Genomic DNA, 25,724 nt, shown 5'->3' on the forward strand with positions numbered 1-25,724 from the left:
AGGCCGAATTCGTGCTGGACGCCCTCGCCACGGAGCCCACTTTGTATCTTGACGAGATCCAGAGGCATATCAAAGCTATGACCGGCACTCGCCACCCCATCAGCACGATTCACCCCGAATTAACCAGGCGCCTTCTTCTGACAAAGAAGGTAGCAAGGACTGTACACCCTGATCAGTCTGAGGGGCATCGCGTGGCCTATACCGACCACATTGGGATGTACCCCCCGGAATACCTGGTATTTGTTGGTCAGTGCTGTTGGGCTGCTTGTTGTTTCACCAGACCGGTGAATAGCTGATGCCGTTTGCCCTGTTTTGCTATGTTATCAGATGAGTGCGGGGTCTCCCTTGGGACACACTCTCGGGACCGTGCATGGGCGCTTCGTGGCCGGCGCACTTCTAGGCTCTCCAGGCCCCTCCGAGCTCCTAGAATCTCAGTGCTGCCTGCAGTCTTGTTGGATGGGTTGCTCGCAACCATTGCTCAAGAAGGAACAATGCGCCGCATCAATATGGAGTACTTCATTGAGGAGGTCTTGGTAAGCGGCCTGTAACTCTTATGTTGCCTGCCCCCGCACTGACACGGCTGGCGCCCGCAGGTTCCGGAAATGAACCCATTCCCCGGTAGAAACAGTATTCTCGTGATGGATAATGCACGCATCCACCACGGCGTTCAAATCGCAGAGATATGCGAAGCGGCCAACATCCTCTTGATTTACTTGCCGCCATATTCCCCCGATTTCAATCCGATTGAAAAAGTTTTCTCCGTCCTCAAGTCTCAGATCAAACGGCATCAGATATTGACCGGTACTATTGCGGACGCCGAGATCATCAAGGACTTCTTGCCAACAATTGTGACCCCAGCGTTGATGAGAGGACTATTCTTGGGCAGCGGGTATTCGGCGGGGGCCCAAGGGGAAGGGATCATCGATGCACCTGAGGAAGACAATGGGGCTCCGGGGGCTGTCCCCAATGCAATTTGATGAGCCCGAGGTTCTGTGGGCGCTTTGGGCCCTCATTTTTTCCTTCTTTTGTTTCATAGGCTTTTGCCTCTTAATCCTATCTCACAAGAGCTTTGCCAATGAACGTGCAATGTGAGATTAAAAATGATTGTGATTTGTGTTTTTCCGCTAAGTCCTCACGGGGCCGCTGCGAGAATAGAGGACTTAGCAAGGTGAGCACCCACCTTTTTGGTGTTTTTGGCTAAGTCCTCACGCGGGCGCCGCGAGAATAGAGGACTTAGCGAGGTGAGCGTACACCTTCTTGGGGTTTTTCGCTAAGTCCTCACGCGGGCGCCGCGAGAATAGAGGACTTAGCGAGGTGAGCGTACACCTTTTTGGGGTTTTTGGCTAAGTCCTCATGGGGGCGCCGCGAAAATTGTGGACTTAGCGATGTGAGCGTGCACCTTCTTGGGGTTTTTTGCTAAGTCCTCATGGGGGCGCCGTGTGCATAGAGGACTTGACTTAGCGAAGTGAGCGTGCACCTTCTTGGGGTTTTTCGCTAAGTCCTCACGGGGCGCCGCGAGAATGGAGGACTTAGCAAGGTGGAAGCTCACCTTGCTAAGACCTCACAGGGGCGCCGCAAGAATACATTGGGGAGCTCACAGAGAGCCTTTTTTGGGAAGCTCACACAAATCATGAAGAACTTATGGCTATTGCATTGCTATGCAGGGGGAGGGGGTGCTTGCTCCGCATGTGACAGGAGCATGGGGAAGACATTTTGATATGACGGATAATGGGAAAACGAAAAGAAAGACACACCACTGGCTGTGCCACTTACCACCGGGTTCAGGACCCGGGTTTACTTAGGCGGTCCTGGGGTTGGTCCTCAGATTTCCGGGGAGGGGCCCATGGGTTGTGCGGGAGATTCCTCAGGGTCAACAGGCTGCGATGGAGAGGGGAGTTCCTCCCTTGGGCTTGGTGGGGAGCCCGAGCCAGAGGCCACTGGCGGTCCAGTTGTGGATTCGATGTTGCTTTGGGCGGCACTGGAACTCAACGGGGCCGGAGTTTGCGGATTGGTTGGGTTGGTGGTGGACTCAGTGTGAGTGGCCACCAACCATTGCACACCCTTCATCAATTGTGAGGCAATTGGCAAGGGGAAATTGAGGGATCACAATTCCGCCGGGGTTGTATCGAGGAAGTAATCCCATCGTCGGATGTGCGCCAGGTTGATCAGCGCCCTGGGGACGGGGTTGTCTTTGTCAAAGTTGCACAAAGAGAGGAACTCCTCAATTGTCAGGGCGGTCCCTAAGGCGTTGAGGCGGAGCCTGTCTTCCGGGCTGCTCTTGCTAATCCACGAGCTCAAAGAGTCCGATCTTGACGTTGGTAGCTTGCGGGTTGGGGAGGAAGAGGGTGGGGATCATGGCCTGCCAAAATTTAAGCAACTGATTGTATGAGCAATCCCATTGCCTGCAGGGCTGTGAAGTATCTTGCGGGCCAGGGATCGAAGCTCGCCAGCCGGAGGACCAGATAACACCTCAATTTCGGACCTGGCGGGGCTGGGGGCACGGGTGTTGAGAGCCGTGCGGAAGGAGGAATCCTCGGGATGTAAGGATTCCAGCCTGTCTGAATCGTGTCCACAGGCCATCTGCACACCGTGACGTGCCCCGTTCGCAGGGGTGGTAGAATCCGACTGATTCGGAGAGGGTCCCGACGCCGTGGCCGTCTCCGCGGCTTGCACAGGGACAGAGGCGGCCGCCGTCGGGGACGGGTTGGAGACGAGGCGTGGAGGGATAACTTGGCCCGTGGACGTAATGCGCGGGGCAGAGAAGACCCGACCTCCAGGGGCCAAGGGCCCACGGGCTGGGAGGAATACGCGGGTGGCGGCCGCGGGGTGCGGGATGGGCCCACGGCTGGCCAGGGGGGAAGCCGTGGAGCCATCTGGGGAGCGAGACGGGTTTGGACAAGCATCGCCGACAGCGGGGCCGGAGGCGCGACCGCAGGGGGAGGGATTGGCTGAGCGAGCAGGGCTGATAGAGTTGCTGGTAGGACCATCTTGTCTGTGCCGGCCAAGGCAGGCTGATTGTTGCGCAGCCAAGTCGGCCAGGGTGTGAACGCGGACGTTTTCAACCACAAATTCTGGTCCAGGTGGTGGGTTGTCGAAGTCTACCCCGCGGGCATTGTGGAGGAGGGCCCGGCTCCAGGTGTGCAGGCATTCCCGGTTCACCCTTATCGACCTGGATGGGTCCTGAGGGTGCTGGATCCGAAGCGATTCCGCATTGCCCCCATACCTGGCAATCAGGTGTTGGGTCAAACCCGTCAGGATGCTCAACCTCCTTGCGGCATTTACATCTGCCCTGGGCTGGTTGAGGAGAAAAACACACGTCAGTCGGCGGCCCGCGGATGCAAGAGAGGGAAATCAGGGGAGTGTACTTACGTTCACCACAAGGCGGGCCTGCGCTCGTTCCAACGCGAGTCGAGTGTCTTCTGGGCCATAGCTCATGGCAAGGGTATCTTGTTGTGCCCGCTCCTGTGAATATTGAACGTCAGCATACCATCACGGCCAGCCAGCAGGATGATCAGGGGAAAGAAACTCACCTGCTGTTGCTCTCGGGCAGCCCTACGCGGGTCATTCATCGTTATCTTGACCTGCACTTTGGAGAGCGGGTTCTCCAACACCGCAGAGACGAAGGGCGCAAAGTCGCCGTCGGTGGTGATCATCGCGTTTGATTTGGCACTGTATGTCAAGTGCTTCATTATTATCCCCTGCCATTGTAGCAGGCCCTGGGCGTTGAGGCTCTTGAGATGCGCCCCCAGGAGAGGAATCGTTTTGTCGACGGCATCCACGGCGTTGAGTTTGAATGTTGCCCAGTTTGAATTTGCAATGTCAGTCAGGAGCACCGCGGTGCCCCTGGGAAGCACTCGTTCCCATTCCTTTGCTGCTGCTGCCGGAGGATTTCTTGCATTGGCGGCTTGGGCGAGCTGGCCGGCCGCGGTCCGCATGTAGACGTGGTGGAGAATCTGGATGGGCCTCAGGCCCGGGGCATTTGCAGCAGTAGTGTTTGGATTCCCGCCATCAGGGGGGCCTGGAGGGTTTTGATTGGCGGAGTTGGAAGCTTTAATCGAGGGGCTCGCCAGATCTTCGTCATTGGAGTCTTCATAGAACAACCTGCAAGATTGCCCCTCTGGCGCCTGCAAGGGGCCAAGTTGAGATTCCTGGGGCGCGTCCTCTGCGGTGCCGTTGGGAGTGTAGTCCGGCGGATCACGTTTGGCACCAACCCGGCGGGTGAGGGTGAAGAAATCATCAGTTGCTTGGTGGTTGGTTGTTGATCTGTTGGCCATTGGCTGAATTGGTGTTCAGGACCAATAGAACTATGTATCAGCATCTGCCTGCAAAGAAATTTGGTGAATCACAGGGAGTAACTCACAACAATTTTTCTGGATGAATGGATTGGGCTTGATTGGACACAGTCTTTGTGATAGGCCTGTGGGAGGAGCGGCGGTCAAAAGTTGGGTGAGTTAGCAGCTTTTGGCGACAGGGAAAAATGGATGGGGATGGGGGACAAACCTGGTATGGGGTATTGCTGGGGGCATAGGCAATATTGCTGGCGCGGTTGGCGGTTATTGCTGGGTGGTCAGCAGATGGGGATTTGGTTCGCCGGGCGGCCGGCGGGACAGGCGGTGGTACCGGTTGGGGGGAGGTTAGGTTTTGGTTAGGTTTCGTGGAGGGGGGGGGAGGTCCGGGGGGCATGGTGATCGGGGAGGGAAGGAGGGAGAGAGAGAGAGGTGATGGAGAGAGGGAAGGATTGGGAAGAAATCGAAGATTTGGAAGGGCATACAGGGCAGGGGGCTGAAATGAAAATGTGTGTGTGTCGGATTTTCAGCCTCGCGAACCCGCAAGCTTTTCTGACATTGCTGTACAATTGGCTCGAAAAGAAGAAACACTAAAAACCACAAGCATTTACACGATAGCAGTACATGGGCCGTACATACATAGCATTTCAGAATACATACTACATAGGTTTTTCAGAAGACCACTCTAATCACAACTCTGTTCCGAGGTCGGAGGGAACCCCTCTCTCAGTGGACGATGAGGAATGAGAAACGATCTCATAGGACTATCATCGCGCTCTCGGTTTCTCCATGAGGAGGTGGTGGGGGCTCGGTGGGAAGATTGGTGGAGGAGCCGGGCTCGGTACGGTTGAGGAGGTCAGCCAGATCAGGCTTGTAGAAGTCAGCCCGAGCAGAGAGGAGCGAGTCTCCCCAGATCATCATCCGCAAGAGATTCGGCAGCTTCGGGTCTTTCCCGTGAGACTGTGAGGTGAGGATGGCCGAGTTTAGCTGCCCGGCAGTTCTCTGACGCTGCGAAGGCAAGAGGAGCTCTTGAATATGTGGGGGCGGCGCGTTGGGGTTGGTGGCCGAGGTCGGGCCATTCGCGGGGAGGCTGGTGTCAAAGGCTAGCAGGGCCATGGTGCGTTCCAGCTCGCTTAGAAACACCGGGTTCTCTTCCCCTCGCGGGGCAAGCTCTTGTTGAGCGAACGCGAGTGCTTCGGCTATCTGTCCGTGACGGATGTATTCGATCATCCTCTGTTGCTGAAGATGAAAGAAAAGATCGGGGTTTTGATCGAGGATCTGTGAACAAGTCGAGGATACGTCAATCTTTTGTTTCGCTAGTGCAGAATGTGTTGGAGAAGGCGGAGGGAGGAGAAGCTCATAGTGGAAAATGGTTGTTTTCTTGTCTTTCCTCATCGACGAACCAGCCGATGGCATGGTCGTTTCAGAGTGGTGCATGAGTTTTGAATCATTGCTTACTGCGAAGGGAGGGGAAGATAGAGAGTTATGTATAGGGAGAGAGAGAGAGAGAGACGCTTCTGACCTCTGGGTTGAGGTCGTTGACTTTAGTGATCGCTTCGTCGACGTCGCCACGCTGAATGGCGTTCTTGATCCCCATGCGATACTCGATCGAATCCAAGTCAACAGTCGGTGCCAATCCGGACTCTCTGGCAAAGTTTTCTGCCGAGTCTTTGAAGCCTTCGATGACCAGGTAGTCCATGACGAGTCGGTTCAGGTCACTGATACGACGCAAACTCATGTCAGCTTCGTAAATCCATGTAGAGATTCAAATGCTCAAGGAATCGGCAAGGAGATCAGAGTTAAAAGTATTGTTGTATCGTCACAGTCAATCGACTTGGAGAGATTCCCACTTTTGTATAGTTTCTCATCATCGGTGGTGGGCAGAGAAGGAAGAGGATTAGGGCAGATTGAGATGACTGACTCTCGATCGATCTGCATCTCGGCTATCCGACTCTGCCAGTCCTCTCTAGTGCGAGCAAGGTGGACGGACATTGGTCAACACGCTGTGTAGTTGGCAGCAGCAGCAAGTGAGCCCAGTGGCCGAACTGACTTGGAGACGACTATCCGGTCCTTGGATGCGTTCTGGAGACGATGAGGAGCAGGAGATCAGAGAGATGGTCAGACTGGGGGGAGGGGCAGAGGGAAGGTTGCCTCGTACAGATTGAGACTGGCTCTTGCGCGTGTAGAAGTTGGCCATCTTCGAGGGTGGTTGTGGGGTGAGAAGGATGCTGGGAGGTCGGCTTGCTCACAGGTGGGGGCAAACCCCCCGCTCTTTATAAGCTGCGCTGGCCCGCTGGGGGTCCAGCTGACGTCACTCTGCTGCGGCCAGCTCACCAAGACCAGCTGGCTCACTTGTGGTTCCCGAATATTGTCGCTGGAGCATACAGCTCGAGGGCAAAGATGGGGCCAGTTCTGGGTTGCAACCTCGAGGTGAAGCTTCCCTGTGAGACCCACATGACGAATGAAACTGTTGTGCACCGACCGGGACCCATCCAGAGGCAGAGATGAATAAGACTTGACTGATGAAGACAAGCAAGTAGTGGATGGGTTTGGCAGCCTCCCTGCTGCTAAAATTACTGAGACCAAAACCCCACCACCCGCTTTCGGAACACATCCAACTGGTGCAGCAGGGGGCAATCATGGAGGTGGATGGGAGGCCATGGGACCCGGGAGGGCCGAATAATGCTTAAAAATGCGCTGAAAATGTCTAGACCGGCACCCAAAACAGAAAAATGCTGATAAACAATTAACAGAAAAAGTAACCCCCCGCCGAGCCAAAAAAAAAAGAAAAAAGAAACGTTTGATTATGTGCCTATCTGGCCGGGCTCAGAGAACTGAGAGTCCGAATCGTCGTCGACGAAATAAGCCAGACCACGAGCTTGATGATGGGCCAGAAGAGACTGCTCGTCCAAAAGCAAAGAGGAGGAGGAGGGGCGGGGTGGCGAGGTGATCCTGTCCCGGAGGGAGGTAGCCATTTGTTTGTGGGACTGGGAGGGGGCGGAGATGGCGCGATACTTGGAGTCCACCAGCTCATGGTCCTGGTCGGCTAGGCCATTGGTACCATTCTTCCGGACCGGCTCGGCGATCTCGATGCTGGGGGTGGAAGACGGCCGGCGGGCTCGAGGGGCCGGAATCGGTGACTGGAGATCATCGCTTGGGAGGACCGCAGCTTCTTCGCCGGGTTTGGTCGAGCTTGGAGTCTGCGCTGGGAATCGCTTCAGGACCTCCACCTCGCTCGGCTCAACATCTTCAACCCACAACGGTGGAGGCGAGTTGCGGGCCGACGCCTTGCGTTTGCCCTTCTTGTCGGCTTTTTTCTTGGCTTCCCGCGGGGAAGGGACAGGCCTGTCGTCGGCTCGGCCGGGCTGCCGACGTGATTGGCTGGCTGGATGATCTGCCCTTGGCGCTTCTCGGCTTGGATTTGGGTCAGCACGCGTTCCTCGGGTAGGGTAGCGCTGATCACCCCGTCGAGAATCACGATCATCTACTTTCACCGAGGGAGAGTCAACGACCCCGTCGTCATATCGGACGAGCTGCCGACGTGATTGTGCCCCTGGAGTATCTACCTTCGGCGTTTCTCGGTTGGAATCCTGCCCGGCATGCGCTCGTCGGCGTGGATCGCGATCGTCTGGTCGTCGAGTCTCACGATCGTCTGGCCGGCGAGGAGCACGATCAGCTGGTCGTCGAGAATCACGATCGGCTGGTCTTCGGGTGTCACGATCGTCTCCTCTTCGAGCATCACGCCCGTCTCGCTTCACATCATCCGCCTTCCGCCGTTCACGTGTTGGTTGATCAAGCGCCACAGGTGAAGAGCTTCGACTCCGGCGGTCACTTCTGGATTCGGCATTGACTGCTTGTGACGAGCGCTGCTGATTACTACGATCCCCTGCGGTTCGTGAAGCATCATTCGTCTTCATTCTCGACGATGATTCGGCCGATCCAGCAGGTGGAGGGGGAGGTAACTTCAATAATCTCTGTAAGGTACCACTGTGGAAAAGTTTCAAGTTTTTTTTCCGGTTCTCGACCAGTTCTTTGGTGACGCCCATGATTTCCCCCAAGAGACTTTCGGCCATGGGGTCTGTCGATCCCTCCGGCCGATCATCGTCCGTCGATTGTTGTTGTTGCTGTTTGGGAACAGGCACCGAAAGGAGTGGGCGGGATGGGCAGTCGTCGAACGCGGCGTCTCGTGATGACTGGATTGAATGTCGGTGGTAGAGTGTGGCACTAAGCAGATCAAAAGCACCAGCGAACACTGTGCGAACGCTGAGAATGTTATGTGAACCACCCGCGATGTCATTACCTAAGATGATGATAATGAGGATAGAATTGATTAGTCTGGCATATGTCAGGTATACTGGGGCAAGGCGGTAATGAACTCGACTAGCTTTCATCGGCTGGGTCTTCGATGCTGAGTAAGTATGGCTGCCGTTCTCGTTGCCAGCCTCGATGTGCTTTACTGAAATAAAAACCACCTTTGCGAACGCTGATGCCGGTTTGGCTTTGGGTGTACCGAAAAAAAAAGTCAAAATCGCGTTGGAGTATCAAACTTGGAATCTCTCGGAGAGGGACAGAAAACTCAACTCGAAATTGAAATGTTTGCCATAGAGCTCAAAGAACTCTAACAAGAGCACACCCAAGTTCTTGTTAGGATCGATATCCCCTCTCTGGATTTTGGGATGTAACTGAGGGCAAACACAAACAATTATGAGTGGTGAAAAAATTACGGACAGACAGAATGCGGGCGACTCACCTGTAAGAAGGAGACGACCAAGCAGATGATACTGTAAGAGCCCAAGCCGCCGGTATACACCTCATTCATCCCACGCTGTTTGAGGACAGACTTGACGACGAGGATCAAGCATTTAGCGGCGCCCAATTCCTCGACGACGCGCGAGACGGCCTTCTCGTCTTCGGAGAGATCTAGGGAGGAGGCGCGAGGTTGACGGCGGGAGTCGTTTCTTCCTTTCCGGGATGAGGAGGAGGGCTCGTCGAGGTCCCGGCGGTGGCGAGCAGAGCGCGACGCGAAGTCGATGCTCAAGCACTTGACATCGTCTAGAAGCTCGTTGACCTTCTTCATGGCGATGATCCCGTTGGTCTGGTTGATGCTGATATCTACATTGATGTTCCCAAAGATCGTCTTGAACTTGATGATCGGCACCTTCGCCTTGGCTATCACCACCACGTCTTGTCCGATATTGTTCTCCCTGATCAATGGCGCCAACTTGTATAAGATCCGCGATTTTTGTTCGTTCATCATTTGGGTGGAAATAATGACTAGATCAATATCTCTAGCGTAGAAAAAATTGATGATTAGATGCTTAGAACCTTCTGCGTGCTGTCATTTCTTTCTTTCTAGCAAGAAGGGAATAAGTCATACCCAGCCGGAAGATAGAGTTTGGTCCCAAAGGATCCAAAGGGCTCGACATCGGCGTCGGGCCATCTCGATTGGACGGTGTCTCTGATCAATTGGATGATCATCTGTCTGAGCTCATGCTCTTCGTAAGTAGGTTGGATATATGCGACGAACGAGCCGATCTCGGCAGTCAGCCTAGGAAGAAGAAAAAAAACGTGAAAATAAGTATACGGATCTGCTGACATTAAAGGGTGCAGGAGATAGTAGGACACACATCTGTTGCACGTTGCGGCCCTTCCACAATAGCCGATCGAACCACGGCGTGATAATCAGTCCTTTTTTCTTGCGGACGGCATCGGCCTGTTCCTCGGTGACGACTGCGCCCAGCTTTCGCTTAGTCCCCCGAGGCTGCGCTTTCTTATCCTTCTTGGATTTCGCTGAGGCGCCCTGTTGGTTGGCTGGGCCAGCTTCCTGATCCGAGTCATCGAATCCGATGAAATCAACCTGTGCCGCCGGCAGACCGCGTCAAGCGAAAGAGGTAGATGTGTTAGCAGGGCCCAGCAGCGAGATCATTCAGAACCCTTTCTCACGTTTTCTACAAAGCCCAGTGGTGTTTGCTGGTTTTCCGAGTCGAGGGGAGCCTTGTCGCCCATTTTTTTTTCTTGGCAGCGTTCGGCTCAGTCCTGTTTTTTTTTTTTTTTTTTTTTTGATATCGGGGGCAGAGCCAGAGGGGCACTTTACCTGCTACGGGGATCCCCGATCCGGGAGTGAAAAGTCACAGGCGGGCAGCGATTCCACCGGAGACGCATACATATGTGTTCGGGGGGTGTCTTTGACATCTCAACAGCCTGATATACAATCATTGAAATCAGGAATGATGCTGGAATCACAGGCATGGAAAATTTCCATCGAGAGGTGTACTAGTAGTCATCACACACGAAAATGTTTCGGCACAAAAGAAAACAAAAGGTGATTGCCTCTGGGAAACAAAGGATGGACAACATCATGTGAGAAATCTTGAGGACCACCAAAGCGACAGATACACATTTCTCTCAGCACATATCTTGGTCTTGATTCACGTCGCTTGAGTCGTGGCATTCGAGGAGAACAGTCGCGATGGGTCCACTGACGAGGCCGAGACGCTTGAAGGATCGGGGGAGGTAGCCAAGAAGGACACCAGCGAGGCTCACGTGAGCCGTTTGGGATGTCATCGACTTCACCGAGCTTCGAATTGAACCACTGTGAAACGATGGTAAGCAAATGCAACGTTTCGTTGACTTAATTGTTGTTGAGCTTACTTCGTTTTATTCGCTTCTTGTACATCACACGGCAACCGCATTCCTGGCATCGGATCGGCTCGCGGGGTTTGATGCTGTTATCTTTGCCACAATCTGCACGGATCGGACGAGCTTTAGGGCTGGTGACTCTGTTGGAGAAGGCGGTCAAGGGCGATACTCACCGGCGCATAGGTATGTGATCGGAGCTGGGGCGGCTGTCCTTCCAAAGCCGGGCTGGGCATTCGCTATCTGGACGTACGGTTGAGACATCCTTCCGAAGTTTTTCGCCCAGGACGAGAAGCTGCGAATGTGGGCAGGGCCTGCTGCCCGCACATAGCTCGGGGTGTCGGCTCCCCGCGGGGGCCGGGGGGAGGCCTCGGTCTGGAGGGCCGCAGGAGCATCAGCAACCCCCGACTGCTGGGAGGCGAGCACCATCCTCCTGACCATGGACCGCACCCTGGACAACTCCTTGCCTTGGATCATCACCAGCTTCACCCTTCTTCTCGTCCTGCTCTCCCTCAAATTACTCTTCTTCACCTCTCGGGCCAAGCAGGGTGCTCGATCAGCGCATGGCCAGAATGTCCAGGTAGTCATCAGTGGTCCGATGGGCAACGGGAAGACCCATCTATGGTCCCGTCTGATCTACGGAACCGACCGGATCGAAACGGTGACGAGCATGGTCGAGAACAGGATCACTCTCCACTTCGAACGGCAGCTCGTGCTCGATCAGAAGGAGAGACAAGACTCCTCGGACAGCCCGGCCGTCTGCTTGGTCGACACCCCCGGCCATCCTCGTCTCAGCTGTCGCTCCTTGGCTCGCAACATCCCCGAGGCAAGGGGTATCATTTTTGTTATCGATAGTCAGCTTGGTCTCACTGGAAAAGGATTGCGGGATACTGCTGCGTAGGCTCTCTCAGCGCATCCAGTCTATCTTCTGACAACGAGCTGCTGCTGATTTCAACCACTTTTGCCACTCCTCAGGGCGCTGGAGCTCGTGCTTTCGTTCCTCCAGCTTCTCCATTACCGAGATCCTGATTCAAAACTCCCTAAACTATCGATCCACCTTTCAAATCCCACTCGAGCTCCGACCCCTTCATCATCTCTCAGTGGTGACAAAAGTGCCATCGTGCAGAAAACGAGGGCAACGCTGACGAAGGAACTCAATCGGCGTAAGATCAGCTCGGCTGGCCATTCCAGCACAACAGGCGCGGGCTTTCGCAAGAGTAGACTGGAATCACTCGATGCGATCCCTTCGTCCGAATTCAACTCGTTCTTTGACCTCATCAAGCGTCTTTTCAAGTTCAATCGATCTGCTGCTGATCTCACGACCGGTGAAAACAACACGGGCGGTCTGGTTCAACTCCCAGAAGAAGAAAGCGAAGTAACCCGACTCTTGGAAGAAGAAGAGGACCAGGTGACGGCCGATCAGAAAACTGCCAGCCCCCTGGATCGCTACGAAAGAGTCTCTGGTCATCGGTTGCATTGGACTATCTCGGGGCAAGAGGTTGAGAACGAGATCAACTTGATCAAAAGGTGGATGATCGAGCTATGAGCCCAGAGAAGATCGCTTCCACTTGGACGATCCAGCCGAGATACTTGTACAATCCTTACCTGTTCCAACTCAGACCCTCGTCAATTTTGCTTTAACTTGTAACTGACCAGAAAGGACCAAAGCCGCATTGAATCCAAACGTACTCCGAATCTCTTGCAAGATGTGCAACCAAGGGCCACTGTCTGATATATATAACTATGTAATTACTACCTGCAAGCAAATCATTTTCCACAAGAAGCTTCTAGTATGTAATAACTAAGTCTTGAATTCATCAGGTAAAATCATGGGCTGGTGGAAGCGCTTCCTTCGTCTTGACATCGCACAACGGGTAGCCCAAAAGGCCTACCTCACAGTCTGCCGGTTTTCTGAGCAAAGAATAAAAGATGGTAGTACTGTGCTTATGAATCATATGTACATACTGCATTGTGTACTATGCACGACCATCCAAGATTTCGTGTGAAGAGCTCGTCATCCGGAGTGGCACATGTCACTCTTAGAGAAGCCGGGTCGAACTTGGGTTATGCAAATTGGGCTCGTCCATGTGCCATGTCAACTGTTGTCAGGTTCAAGAAAACTCACACACAAATAAATTTGTAGACACCGGGCGTGAAGGAACGGCAAAAATTGAAGTCCGGCTCTGGCATGCTGCCACTGGGCGCCAAGGCGAAGGAGGGGACTAGGAGCTCTTACGCACCAACACCCTCTTTTGGTTTGGCCATATCTGTGCCGAAATTTATCTTCGTAAAGTTTTCCATGGAGCCTGCAACGAGTACACAGCCAAGAAGCCCAGTTGCGTCATATATCCCCAATTATCCTTAAATTTTTCGAGCCACTTGTTCCTGGGAAAAAAAAAGCAAATGGCAGTGCCAATCTTTCCCCACGCGGGGATATGCATTTTGCAGCCCCCGGCGGGCAGACAAGAATCCAGAAATGAAGGTCACCCGATGCCTATTTTTTGGAGGTAGGAGGCAAAAAAAGATCTCCACACTTGGAGGGGGAGAAACGCATAACAAAGGCTTTTGGCGTCATGTTTTCCAATTCACCATGCCTTGTACGGCTCTAAAGTTATCCCCCAAATCAAAATTTCCATACCAATTCGAAAGAACTCGACGGCCAAAGAGTCCCACTCTTTCATATGTATCTCCTCCGACGGGATATGAAAGACCAGCACTTATTATCTTGGGAATACATGATTTTTTGCCCATGCGGGTATGAGTGGGCTGCAGGGGTTGACGTTCCTTGGGAGTGCTCCAGATATGGGGACACCAGAGGGCATGGCACCAGAGTCCAGAGGGCATAAATAGGTGTGGCTTTGAGGTGGGTTGTCCCGCCCCCAACCTTCTCACCCATCACCGCAAGTCAGCCCGACAATCATTCCATCCGTGGTAAACAGTCCGGATTCTATACAGTCTTTGAATAATTTTCTTACATCAGAAAGGTATATAACCTTGTTCGCCAATCAATCATCTCTCTCGAGTCTTGCCTCTGATCTCTGACCCTTGAGTTTTTCTTGCTCAGTCTGTCCCTTCACCGATCCGGGCGACTTCAGTGGATCGAATACATACTCGGTTGATTACACCTACTATGGTTCAGTTCGGCAAAACCTGTCATCCGCTGGCTCTCCTTTCGGTCATCGCCATGCTACTTGCCTCTGTTGCGTCTTTTGGGTGGGGCATGTTTGCGGGAATACCGTGGTCTCTCGCTCGAGTTCCACCGCCACCACCTCCTGGCCCTCGTCCACTAGGCCTTGATCGCTTTGGCGGAGGACCTTTACGCCTTGGCCCTCTATAAACCCAATTTTTCAATTTACCATGGATGATATGAGCTTGAGCTTGAATTATTTTGTTTCAAAATTATTTATCTTTTCACTCGCTACCTCTCGGGCGTTGAAATCGGTTTTGTCTTCAACCGTTCCCTTCAATCCTTCTCTTCAATCTTTTTATAACTGGTGCCAGCATGGAATTTCTCTTAGTTACTTGACTGTAGACCAACATATGAGGCTGTGGCATGCGCCGACTGAGTTGAACCTTAGTGATTCGGTGATGAGGGGCTGGACAAGCGATGGCCGACCATCCTAACAGCCCTGGCCCACCAAAGATACCGGTATCTTATCTCGCGTTTGACCTAGATCCCTTTTGTACGCGAGCTGGGTCCATCCAGACCTCTGGCCTGCGTGTATCGCATTGCGCGAGGTAAATATGTACATACAGAGCAGAGAGACGCGCCTTTGTGTGCTGTTATCCTTGTGCAATATGGCGAACTCCCTACACATCTGCCAAAGCTCGATCAGACATGGATAAGGGCTGTTTATGCATCTTGAGTGTTACTTTAGCCTAGAGGTGTTCAAGCAAGTAACAGTCCACTTACGCTCCAGTGCCAGCGAACCAATATCGGTGCAGTGATTGTATCTACATCAAGGTCCGCATCATCTATATTGGCTTGGGTTGCAAACTCGCATCTCTTTTCCACCTAAATACATGTGATTGCAGTTACCAGGGCTGACTCTTCTATCAGCATTTTCTTCAGCTCACGGCGCACCTGGACTAAGAAAGGCAGTACATTTCTAATCAAAAAAGTCTTTCGTGCCGACTGAATCATTCTAGCCAAGGTCTCATTGGAGTCGATGAGGAGTTGGATGTTCTGAATATACACAGCTTGACGGCTGTGACGTCTGATCCCTTACTAACAGAAACAGTGGTAGTATTTGACTACCTACTCACAAATCTTCAGAAGGCTAGACAGTTTTCAATGGCTTCTCATGGGGGTCCATTTTTCCTCTATCAAACACCCAGTTTATAATACATGCAAACGCTTCAGGCGGAAAAGGCTGCGTCGAGGAAGGATAAAAAAGTCTTTCGGGACCGAGAGCCTTTCCACGCGACTTATTCGCGACTTGGTCTGTGACTCGTAATAAGACTTGACTAACATTTAGGGCCAGACCAGCCGGCCAACGGTGTAGGCTGGTCAGCCCAATCAATTTACACTACCTAGCTGTGGTTCGCTCTTGCATTTAACGGAACGGATAGAATAACATGTGCATTTATAGTACTGAGCTCTCAATTGGGTACATCGCCAGGGTTTACTCATTAAACCGACTTGCGGTCCAATTTTTCTCCCAAGCCACCTCTCACTAATCCTTCCTGCTCTCAGTTTGAACGCGCCTATTTTCAAAACAAAAACAAAAAAACGCTGTCAGCTATCAGATACACTCCATAGGACCACAGAGATCCAGTAACAGAAACATCCACCACAGTTATCTAACTCCAGTCACATCCAGGTGGATCCCCGAAGTAATGTTGACCCCGAATGCCTTGACTGGAAGGTCGCATTTATCAACTCCCACCACCATTTCGATTTCCAGGGGCTGGTCTACTTTCGAATTTCAGCTGGTAGGCGTCGTGTTCGGAATCACTCTTGGCTTCGGTTACTTTGTTGTCTGTCACGCGGCAAGACAAGCTCGAAAAATCAACCTCTTTACGGCACTTGTTTGGCTGGGGGTACGTACTCTTTCTTCCCTTTCTCAATTTCTTACACTATCTGATACCTTCACTTGAATTTATCCTATACGCTCAAAGATCTCTTCCAATTTAATTTCCGCCTGCATTACCTTCCTTTTCGCCAGTGGAGTAATTAATGTATCAGTTCCTTATTATCTATGCGTCATAAATCTATGTGCGTGGTTGAGATATTTGCTTGACTCAATAGGACCTGAGCTCGTACACTAATAACATGTTGCTTGCGTTTTTTTTACAATAGGGGCCATCCAGGTTTGGCAGTTTATTACTCTTGCTTTCGTTAATGCGCGCACCTCAAAGTTGTTGTGATATTGATTTCTTTTTTTGTTCGTAAAAACACTAGCTCAATTGCGTGTTCCAAATTATGGCAAGTGATGATTCTTCAAAAGCTAGAATGAGCAGCGCGGTATTCTATAGCCAGTAAGCTAATTATTCACCAAGTGTTTTCCTTTAAATTGTGTCTTCCTTTAAATTAGGTGGGTCGGATAATATTGTTGTGGTCCAGTCCAGCCCATCGTCAACTTTTAAGATGGGGGACCTTCGTTTGGGCCTTATTCTTGACGGCTGCCGTAGTGAGTAAAATGAATAGAGTTCTTGAAATTTACAATAGCGTTTGCCGGAGGTTTAAACCAGTTTATTTCACTTCAGTTCTCGACTTGGATCCCAGCTCGTCTTAGAATCTCTGACAAGTTTATTCAAATCGATACGATTTGGTACCGTGTGGCGTGAGTTGGTTTTGGAGTTTACTTTTGTTTCATCTGTGCTGAATTGATCATCGTTGCTGATATCTATGATCTACTGTCGCCAACAGGAGAGTCGTATGTTTGTTAACAAATGCGTCTCTGAATTTGACGTTTATTTATTCGGTTCACAAAACCTTAGTCGCGAATGGCTTGAAAAAATAGTTCGTTATGTTGCGCTCAAACACTCGCCGATTCTACAACAGCTTAGCACATGTTTGAATTCTTTTATCAGTAACCAGTTGTTGAGGTTTAACGCAAAGATAATGGCATTATCGCTGATCTTGGTTAGTTTCAATCCAAAATTTAAAGTCGAGATGCAGCTGCTGATATTCGAAATGAATCGTCCAAAACAGGATTTAGTGCCCATACTACTCTTGTGAGTATACCATCAACGCGTCTTATTTCAGTGTGATCTATCGCCATGAAAAATCCTAACACTCCTCTTCTTACCCCGAAAATGAAGGATTTGTCACAGCAGGTCTGTAATTATCTCCAAGCGCCAGCTAATTCTATTTCAGATTGCAAACTGATTCTCGATACGCGAATCCTCATTTTCAGTCTGCTTTACATATCTTTTTTCCCGCTATCAACAATGGTCAAACTTGAAACAGTGAGTACTTTTGTGACCCTTGAAGTTGTGTCCATCTTTTTAATCTGTGTAATGGTTCTTCACTGATTTTTCCCTCTCATCAATAGGAACTCGTTACCAATGACTTGATTGTGGATGTGATCAAATCGGAACAACAGCTGAAAAGAATACGAGATAGTGCTTTCCCAGCAAGTCCAGGCTACCCTACCCTTGATGGACTGGATAGCACCATCAATACACCGCGAAGTAAGGAACTTTATTCTATATTCCTAGACCATAGGACTTCAATTTATATTTTTGGATATGGTTTTTTACCTATATTCGGTATTCTCTCTCTAAAAAGCATGTGTCTTTAGCGACGAAGACAATACAAGAAGTTATAAAATCAGAGAGTTCAGCAATTTCAACGTCTCCCTCAACGATATGTGGAAGCTCCCGCCGATTGGTTCATCGCTAGCCTCGCCGTCCTCACTTCAGATTGGCAAGAGCGCACCAGTGGGTCTTTCCTTTCAAACGGATGGCAAGCTGGATTCCTCGAATCAATTTGGGATGTTTTTACCGTATGCTTCTCCCGTCGACTCGGAATCGGAGGAGTGGGCTCACAGTCGGATGTCTTCCGGATACTCCATTGAAACCGATCTTACCATTGAATTATGGCACAGGGGCTTTTAAAAATACTAAAGGAATATGTCATGCTGATTCTTGGATCCTTATCAGTAATCTTTCTTGAATCCTCTTGTAATATTAGTGGCATCACAAAACAGACAAGCAAGCGCCCAAAGTTCTTCAGAGCGGACCGCAGTAATTCTTTAAACATGTTGCATTTTTCTTGTTGTTTATTTACTTCTTTTTCTGACTGTGCTCTAGTAAATATGTGTGTTCAAATTTTATATTTTTATGTATGTAAGTATTGTAAATGGAGGTCCTAAAGCAACATGTTGATCATTAATTATTGACTTCTTTTTCTGTTTTTCTGTTTTTCTGTTTGCAAAATGGAAATATGGCTTGATTGCATACAGGTGTTTATACAGATTTTTATTATTATAATCTGCTGAAGTCCAATCATGGTATTTGATCGGTCTGTTAGAAATTGCCTTCTTAGCAGGAATTTGCCCATTTTGATTCTTGCAAGCACCAAGGAGCTACCACTACACACATCAAAAATGCAATGTCTATCTGAAATCCTGGAATAAGAGTTTGAAATATCTCTAGTAGGCCATAGAATGTTTAATTTATACTCTTATCTTGAGGATCTGAAACTCTGATGGGTTACAAAATCTGTAAGTTTAGTACAAGGAGTGTAGATGGAGGTACATATTTATTTCAGATGGGCTTATCTTATGGCAGGATATTGTTGGAGTGAGAGCTGGAGGTTTCATGATTATATTCCATTATAAATAGTATAAACAAGGGGAAGCCCCCAAATTTGGGGTTACAGGGGGTGTTAAAGTCATAGGGGTTTGTCAATCACAGGAGGTGAAAGGCAAAAGGGTAATGTGACAGCTCAAAGGAAACGGATTAAATTTTTCAAAACTTTGATGTTGCAATTCCTGGGTGACTATCTACATAACAGGCATTCAGTCAAAGAAAAGAAAATTTGAAATGAAAACTTGGTAAGAAACCAAAATTAGTGCAAACTGGTGAAATAAATTCAAGTTTTTTGAAGAAGACACAAAAGTTGTGCTGGAAAGACAATTGTTGGGGAAATATTGATGAGATAATTAATTCATAAGCTCTGAACATGAGAAAGAAATTCCTTGTAAAAAATGTTTTTAAGTTTCATATGAAGCCTGGCCACTTTCAGGCTGAGGAATCACTACCTTTGTAGTTTGGCTTGACTTGCTTCTTGAAAGTGCAACATAGAGCTGAAAATGACTAAAAACAGGTTCATGAAGCACAATACCAACATTTCCAATTCTTTGACCTTGAGATTTATTAATTTTCAGGGAGAAAGCCAGATTGACAGGAAATTGCTTTCAAATGAGCTTGAAAGGCAGTCCAGACTTGTCTGGGTCAGATATGAAAGGAATGTGAGGGATAGCCACAGAATCATTAACTCTATTACCTGATATGACTCTTGTGTGAATCACATTTGGACCCAAGTTTTCCACAATCAACCTGGTTCCATTACAAATTCCCATTGTCCAATCAAGGTTCCTGAGCATTATTATTGGCACTCCACGTTTTAGTTGAAGAATATGAGGTGGGAACCCTGAGATGTTCAACCCTTTGATATACTCTTGCAAATATAGATTTTGGGGATCATCTTCCACAGAATCAAAGCTTGTGTAAGTTCTCCCCTGAGATGGAATGGATTGTAGAATTCTAGAGTTGATTCATGGAATGGATTCTAGAATTCTAGAGTTGATTTGTTTTAAAGAAATATTCTTGCAGTCTTATGAGATGATTCAAATTTTGCTCCTGAGAACCCCCATGAATGACCATAGAAGTAGGTGGGTTGATTTTGTTGTTTGATTGAGTGATAACTTCACATCTCCAATGGATAAGAGAAACTGCTGGAATTGAGGATCACCTGCTGCACACATGTTGGCTTGAAGTTGGATGATATTTTGTTGAAAGTATCTCCAGCAGTAAGAGTTGACAATGCTTGCATCAAAAATCTAGGGACATGTTCCCTTCCGCACCACTGGTAAAACCTGACGTAAATAACCTCCAAGTACAATTACCTTGCCACCAAAGGGTTGATCTGAATCCATCGAGTCTTGGAGTAATCTGTCTCAGTGTTTCCCAATTCAAGGGCATGTCTGTGTGTCATTGGGTATTCATCCCAAATGATAAGCTTTGATTGCTTCAACACATCAGCCTTTTGAGAATGTTTTGTGATTGAAGAAACTGAATTTTGCAGAAGCTTTGGAGGAATTCCAAAATTCAACTGAGCAGTCCTCCCATGTGGCATGTTCATAGCTAAAATTCCTGTGGGTTCAGAGAGAATAAAAATTAAGATGGTATGGCTGGGAAAATGAGACCTCACCACTTCCTGCACCTGTGATAGCAACTCTTTGGGTTGATCTGACATTTTCCAGTAAGCAGTTGTATCAGAAAGTCTTTCCAGATCCCCCTGGACCATCATTAAAGGAGCAAGCAGGTTGTTCTGAATAGCATGCATTGATGATCTGATCAAAGCCTTATCTCTGCTGATTGTTCAAATGATTTGCATTGTCAATATGAGATATCCACACATTGAAGACCATTTTGTAAAAGGATTGGATTGATTACTTCAATAATCTGATTTGTCATGATTGCATCATCTTGAAATCCCTGATGGATCTCCAGTCTTCAGTCATGTAATGGTAGGAAGAATTTCATAAACACAGAGGGTATTAAGGTTGAAGTTTTGCTATAAGTATGCCAAATAACGTTTGAAAATAAGATGACATCATTGTTTCATTTGCTTCAGCCATTGTGGCTTCCAAATAATGATCATTTTCCAACAGACCCCAGGCCAAAGCAGCTGAACAAAAACTGTTAATTTGTCTCTGAAATGTACAAAGATCCTCAAAAGAGGTTGCGCCAGTGACATGATTGAGTAGTAGCTGTAAATGCCATCTTTCTGGATCAGAAGGATAATCTGCATAAATTCTACCAATTAAAAAACCCCTCTGCCTTGGCTTCCATTCTTTGCTTGTGGGGTGCCATGTATAGTCCTGGATGTCAAAAAAAATATAGAGAGATAAGTTGCTGATAGTTTGAAAGAGAAAATCCTCCAGCATGCTTCTGGAGCTGCTACCCATCAATAATCTCTAAATCTATTCACCCCATCAATATTTTCTTCAACATCCAAGGCTGATTTATCATAATATTTGTACAGGTATTTGACTGCACAAATTTCTACATTGACGTGACAGTGAAATTTGGCTGATAAGTATGAATGAGAGGGCATGACCCAGCAGTTTTCAATGATAAAGTGGTTATTTCCTCTTTTTACTGTTGGTTCATTTTAAATTCTCCTATACAACTGGTAAGAATTTTCATTCATCAGAATTTCAGGGGTGTTGACTTTGGGATTGTTGTTGTGGGTGTTGTTGAAATTGCATTTGATTTGGTGTTCTTGCATAATGTTTGGGAAAATGAACATCTGGATTAGAAACCCCTCTTGAAAATTTTTGTGATGGAATGGGAAAATGAAAATCAGGGTTATAAAACCTTCTTGAAGTGTGTTGTGATGGTATGTATTCTCTAAAGTGGCTGGTCTGATGATTACCAAAGTGGCTGTTCTAATGAATACCAAAGTGGCTGGTCTGTTGATTGCCAAAGTGGTGGGTCTGTTGAATGCCAAAGTTGATGTCCAAAATTGATCCTGTACTGGTAGTTTTGTGTACATGAAGATTATCTAGATCATTATAAATATGGGAAATCTTGTTAAACCACTTCTTTGTATAGCAGTCTCATTTTTGGTATTGTGAAAAGAAAATGAAGGGGAAGAAGATTCTGCAAAATAATGTTGCGTTTCTCTGAATCTAGCTTGCTGTTCCACAGCATAAGCACTTCTCAATTGTTCATTGGATTGTTGCATTTTTGCAATGAAAAAAGCAAAGGATTATTGATCAGAACGGGGAAGTTAATTGAGGTGTGATGAGGAGGATAGTAGTGGGTGGTGTCTGATGAGTGGATTGGTTGGGGGGAACTAAAAGCAGATTGTGTTGATTGTGTCGTTTATATAATTTGTTATGTTGAAGGTTCAGATGGGTACCTGATTGCTTCAACAGACTTGGTTGTTGGTGTGAAGCCAAGTCTGATGAAGCAGAATTGTTGTGGAAGTGGTTATCAATGACATTGAAGACAATTGCCCAGGTGTGGATATCTGTCCAAGAACTCTGCACATCCCCAAGGGAACGCTGAACGGAGTCAAAGCAAGTTGGTTGGTTTTGTGCATTTTGAAAAGAAAACAAAAGGGAAGAAAATGCTGCAACAGATCATTTCCTTTTTCTGAATGTACATTGCATTTATGCTGCATAAGCTCTTCTCAAATGTTCAATGGATTTTTGCATTTTTGCAATGAAAAATGAAAAGATTTGAGAATCAGAATAGGGAATTTAATTGAGGTGTGAATTGATGAGTGGGACAGTATACTCATGAAAGTGGGTGTTGTCTGATGGTCAGTTGTTGGAGTGTATTTAGCCAAGCCTGATAAAGCAGATTGCTTCAACAGACTCAGTTGTTGGTGTGCAGCTGAGTCTGATGAAGCAGATTTGTAACGGAAGTGGTTATCAATGTGTTCACTTTTACCGGTGACACATCTGGAAGCGAGTCCGTTCAAGCATCCGGTGCTGAACGGAGTCTCTTACAGACATACGGATTCCGTTAAACTTACAGGCACACCGTACAAAGTTGTGGGCGTGCCGCATCGCCATTCCGTTCCAGAAGACTGGCACACATATTTCAGAGACACAGAGCTGGCTGCTGAGCCTTGAGGGAGTCTGTTCAAGCAGTCTGATTTGAACTGAAATGGTGATGTCTCACCCAAAGCTGCTTGAACGGACTCCTTAATACAAAAAGAGCATTGACACCGGCGTTACATGCATACCAACGCCGGCGTTACTTGCATGACATAAACTTTTACAGGATATTGACGCCGGCGTTACTTGCATGACAGATAACTGTACAGGTTTGTTTGGCTCCCAGAGGCTATTCCTTTAGTTATATGTAGATATCTGTACACCTAACTTGAGACCAGTCCCTTGGGGACACATTCCAATGTATTGTGCATCGCAGTTTGAGGGAATTCGCTGAGGAAGTATATGCCAGTACAGTGCCTCAGTCAAGACTACTGAATCTGTCACAACAGTTTTGATACAACTTGCCTGGTGTGTTTTGAGAAAATTTCTATTCACACTCCTCAAGGTTTTAGATGGGGTTTTCTGTACTGATTCATTTTCTCTGACTTAAAAATTCTTTTCAAAAGATCCACACACTAGAAAAGATAAACTGATTGGTTTTTACAAGCTATAATATCAATTATCATAATTTTTTACAGATGTAATTTTGATTTTCACAATTTTGGTTTATAATTGGTCATCTCAGCAAGAATGAAGTGGAACAGAAACCTGTTCATTGGTATTTTTTCCATCATGAACTACAGAGCAGCATCAGAATTCCAATATCCTGGGACACACCTTTTGAAATTTGGAACCCTCAACCAAGTTGGGATTGGGAGTAGATCCAAGCAGTTTTTCCTTTGATGCCAGAAAAGGAAATAGATACATCAACCTCCCCAAGTATAATACCCCAACTCTTTCTTTTGAACCAATCACTGCCAGCATTCCTGAATGCCAACTCAACACTTTAGAAAAAATTGACACCAACCATATCATTTCACATAAAGATTTGATTAGTGACAGCAATAGTAACAGCCACATTTTCAAGAAGGCCAAATTTAATCACCACCACTTTGAAACAAAGTCGCCTCTGGAAAAAAAATTCAATGCAAATTCCTACACTAAAACGGAACAAGAATCAGTTGGACCCACTGCAAAACAAATCATCAGGCCACAATTCCAGGAAGATTGCTGAACCATTACTATCAAAAATCAGTTTCCAAGAAGGAAATTCTCAATCTGGATGGACCACAAAATAATTTATCTCTGTTTTGGGCCAAAACCAAGAAGAGACATCAGTCAATAATCAAAGAAACTCTTCATTACTTCAGCTGGGAAACAGGGAAATTCATATGTCTTTAAAGCAGATGAAGGAATATTCATGGCAAGTTTATTGTTTTAACGCCAAAAAATCTCCTGAAGGAACTCCTGAACAAAATGATTCAGTCACATCAAATGGTGGAGTCAGTGGTTCTTGCAGAAATAAACTTGCCTCAATGCAAGGTTCATACTCTTTACATCCTTCTGAGAAAAATAACAAAGAAATTTCCACCTTCAAGATTCAGGGTTTACCAAGATCAGGACCATTACAATCACCAACATTTCTAGCCATAATGAATGTCTCTGCGCACCCGCGGCCGGTACCAGCCACCCATAGGCGGGTACCGCCCGCACCCGCCCCACACCCGCCTGTGAGTGCCGTGTACGTGTACAGGTGCCTGTTTTTTGGGCTAAACGGGTGCGGCACCCGGGTACCCATCCAGGTACCGCCCCAGCTCACCGGGGTGGGGCGGGGCTTGGGTTGGGGCTCCTGCCGCAGTACACCCCATCGGGGCTCCCGTCCCAGGTTGATATCTGCTCGCCATCGGGATATCCAGGTCTTGCATCCCTCTTTGGAACCAACCACGATGCCTCGCTCCCGCAACCGACTCAGAACCCAATCCAATGGCATGTCTTTGCCCGCAGATAATCCCCCCGAAGAACAGGGCAGTCAAGATTCTAGAGCAGCAGATTCAACTCCGGCCAGAGCATTGACCAATGAGGAGGAGCTAGGTCAGTTTCGCTCTTGTTTGTGGTTTCCATCATTTTCCTGACCCCAAATTTTCTATAGTAAGAGCACAAAAAATAGCCAAAGCCGGCTTCAGTTTGAGCTACCAGTCATACCACCCACCGGAGCTTTCCACTCAAAAAGACAGACACAGCAGGCTCATGATTGCTTACCCTTGCAAATTGTAAGCTTTATGTCACTCATCCATGATATTGCTGATATTGTAACTAGCTAATATAAACACTTATTTGTATCCAGGTGTGGAATCAAGATAAATCATTCGACCTCGGACTCATCCTGTAGCAATCTCCTCAAGCATCAATCGATATGCTCCCGCAAACAAAATGAAGTCATTTTCTCCCGTCGCTTGGCTTCTTTTGGTGTAACAGGAACTGGGGACATCCTTCCGAGTGAGGTAAGTCGTTGGTTTTGCTTTCAGGTTAAAAATCTGCTAAATGAATGAAACTTATCACATAATAGGTTCCCCAACTATGCGCTGTATGGTGCGCCGAAGCCGCAAGGCCTTTTGCGGCACTTGTAGATGCCAGCCACAAAGCAATCCTCCACCCAACGATTCTCAACAACCTCCCAACTCCACGCGCTGTTTCAAAGGACATCCACCGTCTATACTCAGCTATCCAGCACAACCAGATGAGTGTTTTGAACGGTCACTGTGGAGCGATATATCTAGGCGTTGACGCTTGGCAGTCGCCAAACGGATTTGACATATTGGGTGTTGTCATCTATTGACTAGTTGAGGGCGAGAAGACGTCCGATATAACCCTGGAGGCTATTCCACTTGATTTTGTTTGCCTCTCAAAAAGCCATACCGGTGAGTACTTGGCAAACATAGTCCGCTTAGTCGTCAAAAAGTTTCAAATCCAAGATAAGATATGCGGCCTCGTGAGCAACAATGCCAAGAATAATGAAGTCATGGTACGGGAGATCAAAAAGCTCAAGTGGCCCCAATTCAAAGGCGAGACACATTGGATTCGCTGTTTTGCTCACATCCTCAATCTAGTTGTC

At 48.2% G+C, this 25,724-nt stretch overlaps 7 protein-coding genes across 7 annotated transcripts; 3 read left to right on the forward strand and 4 right to left on the reverse strand.

Moving 5' to 3' along the window:
• Positions 1 to 1,821: 1,821 nt before the first annotated feature.
• On the reverse strand, positions 1,822 to 2,987 carry PtA15_7A68 (uncharacterized protein; the record flags this gene model as incomplete). The annotated part of the gene is made up of 2 exons (XM_053171322.1): positions 1,822 to 1,978; positions 2,587 to 2,987. 2 exons carry the CDS (start codon positions 2,985 to 2,987, stop codon positions 1,822 to 1,824), a joined length of 558 nt encoding a protein of 185 aa, XP_053021897.1.
• A 2,055-nt stretch (positions 2,988 to 5,042) lies between these two features.
• On the reverse strand, positions 5,043 to 6,483 carry PtA15_7A69 (uncharacterized protein; the record flags this gene model as incomplete). Its single annotated transcript, XM_053171333.1, has 5 exons — positions 5,043 to 5,564; positions 5,809 to 6,004; positions 6,208 to 6,252; positions 6,337 to 6,368; positions 6,445 to 6,483. The coding sequence occupies 5 exons, from the start codon at positions 6,481 to 6,483 to the stop codon at positions 5,043 to 5,045; spliced, it is 834 nt and encodes a 277-aa protein (XP_053021898.1).
• A 607-nt stretch (positions 6,484 to 7,090) lies between these two features.
• On the reverse strand, positions 7,091 to 10,292 carry PtA15_7A70 (uncharacterized protein; the record flags this gene model as incomplete). Its single annotated transcript, XM_053171345.1, has 7 exons — positions 7,091 to 8,586; positions 8,672 to 8,784; positions 8,868 to 8,968; positions 9,037 to 9,574; positions 9,664 to 9,834; positions 9,914 to 10,143; positions 10,230 to 10,292. 7 exons carry the CDS (start codon positions 10,290 to 10,292, stop codon positions 7,091 to 7,093), a joined length of 2,712 nt encoding a protein of 903 aa, XP_053021899.1.
• A 563-nt stretch (positions 10,293 to 10,855) lies between these two features.
• PtA15_7A71 (uncharacterized protein) lies at positions 10,856 to 11,186 on the reverse strand (the record flags this gene model as incomplete). Its single annotated transcript, XM_053171356.1, has 3 exons — positions 10,856 to 10,878; positions 10,938 to 11,030; positions 11,099 to 11,186. The coding sequence occupies 3 exons, from the start codon at positions 11,184 to 11,186 to the stop codon at positions 10,856 to 10,858; spliced, it is 204 nt and encodes a 67-aa protein (XP_053021900.1).
• A 175-nt stretch (positions 11,187 to 11,361) lies between these two features.
• On the forward strand, positions 11,362 to 12,468 carry PtA15_7A72 (uncharacterized protein; the record flags this gene model as incomplete). The annotated part of the gene is made up of 2 exons (XM_053171367.1): positions 11,362 to 11,819; positions 11,898 to 12,468. The coding sequence occupies 2 exons, from the start codon at positions 11,362 to 11,364 to the stop codon at positions 12,466 to 12,468; spliced, it is 1,029 nt and encodes a 342-aa protein (XP_053021901.1).
• Positions 12,469 to 14,052: 1,584 nt separating this feature from the next.
• PtA15_7A73 (uncharacterized protein) lies at positions 14,053 to 14,259 on the forward strand (the record flags this gene model as incomplete). The annotated part of the gene is made up of 1 exon (XM_053171378.1): positions 14,053 to 14,259. The coding sequence occupies one exon, from the start codon at positions 14,053 to 14,055 to the stop codon at positions 14,257 to 14,259; it is 207 nt and encodes a 68-aa protein (XP_053021902.1).
• A 3,059-nt stretch (positions 14,260 to 17,318) lies between these two features.
• On the forward strand, positions 17,319 to 17,987 carry PtA15_7A74 (uncharacterized protein; the record flags this gene model as incomplete). The annotated part of the gene is made up of 3 exons (XM_053171389.1): positions 17,319 to 17,336; positions 17,423 to 17,561; positions 17,659 to 17,987. 3 exons carry the CDS (start codon positions 17,319 to 17,321, stop codon positions 17,985 to 17,987), a joined length of 486 nt encoding a protein of 161 aa, XP_053021903.1.
• Between the last annotated feature and the right edge of the window lie 7,737 nt (positions 17,988 to 25,724).

The sequence above is a fragment of the Puccinia triticina genome, chromosome 7A (assembly GCF_026914185.1).
Source record: "Puccinia triticina chromosome 7A, complete sequence".
In the NCBI taxonomy this organism is placed as follows: Eukaryota; Fungi; Basidiomycota; class Pucciniomycetes; order Pucciniales; family Pucciniaceae; genus Puccinia; species Puccinia triticina.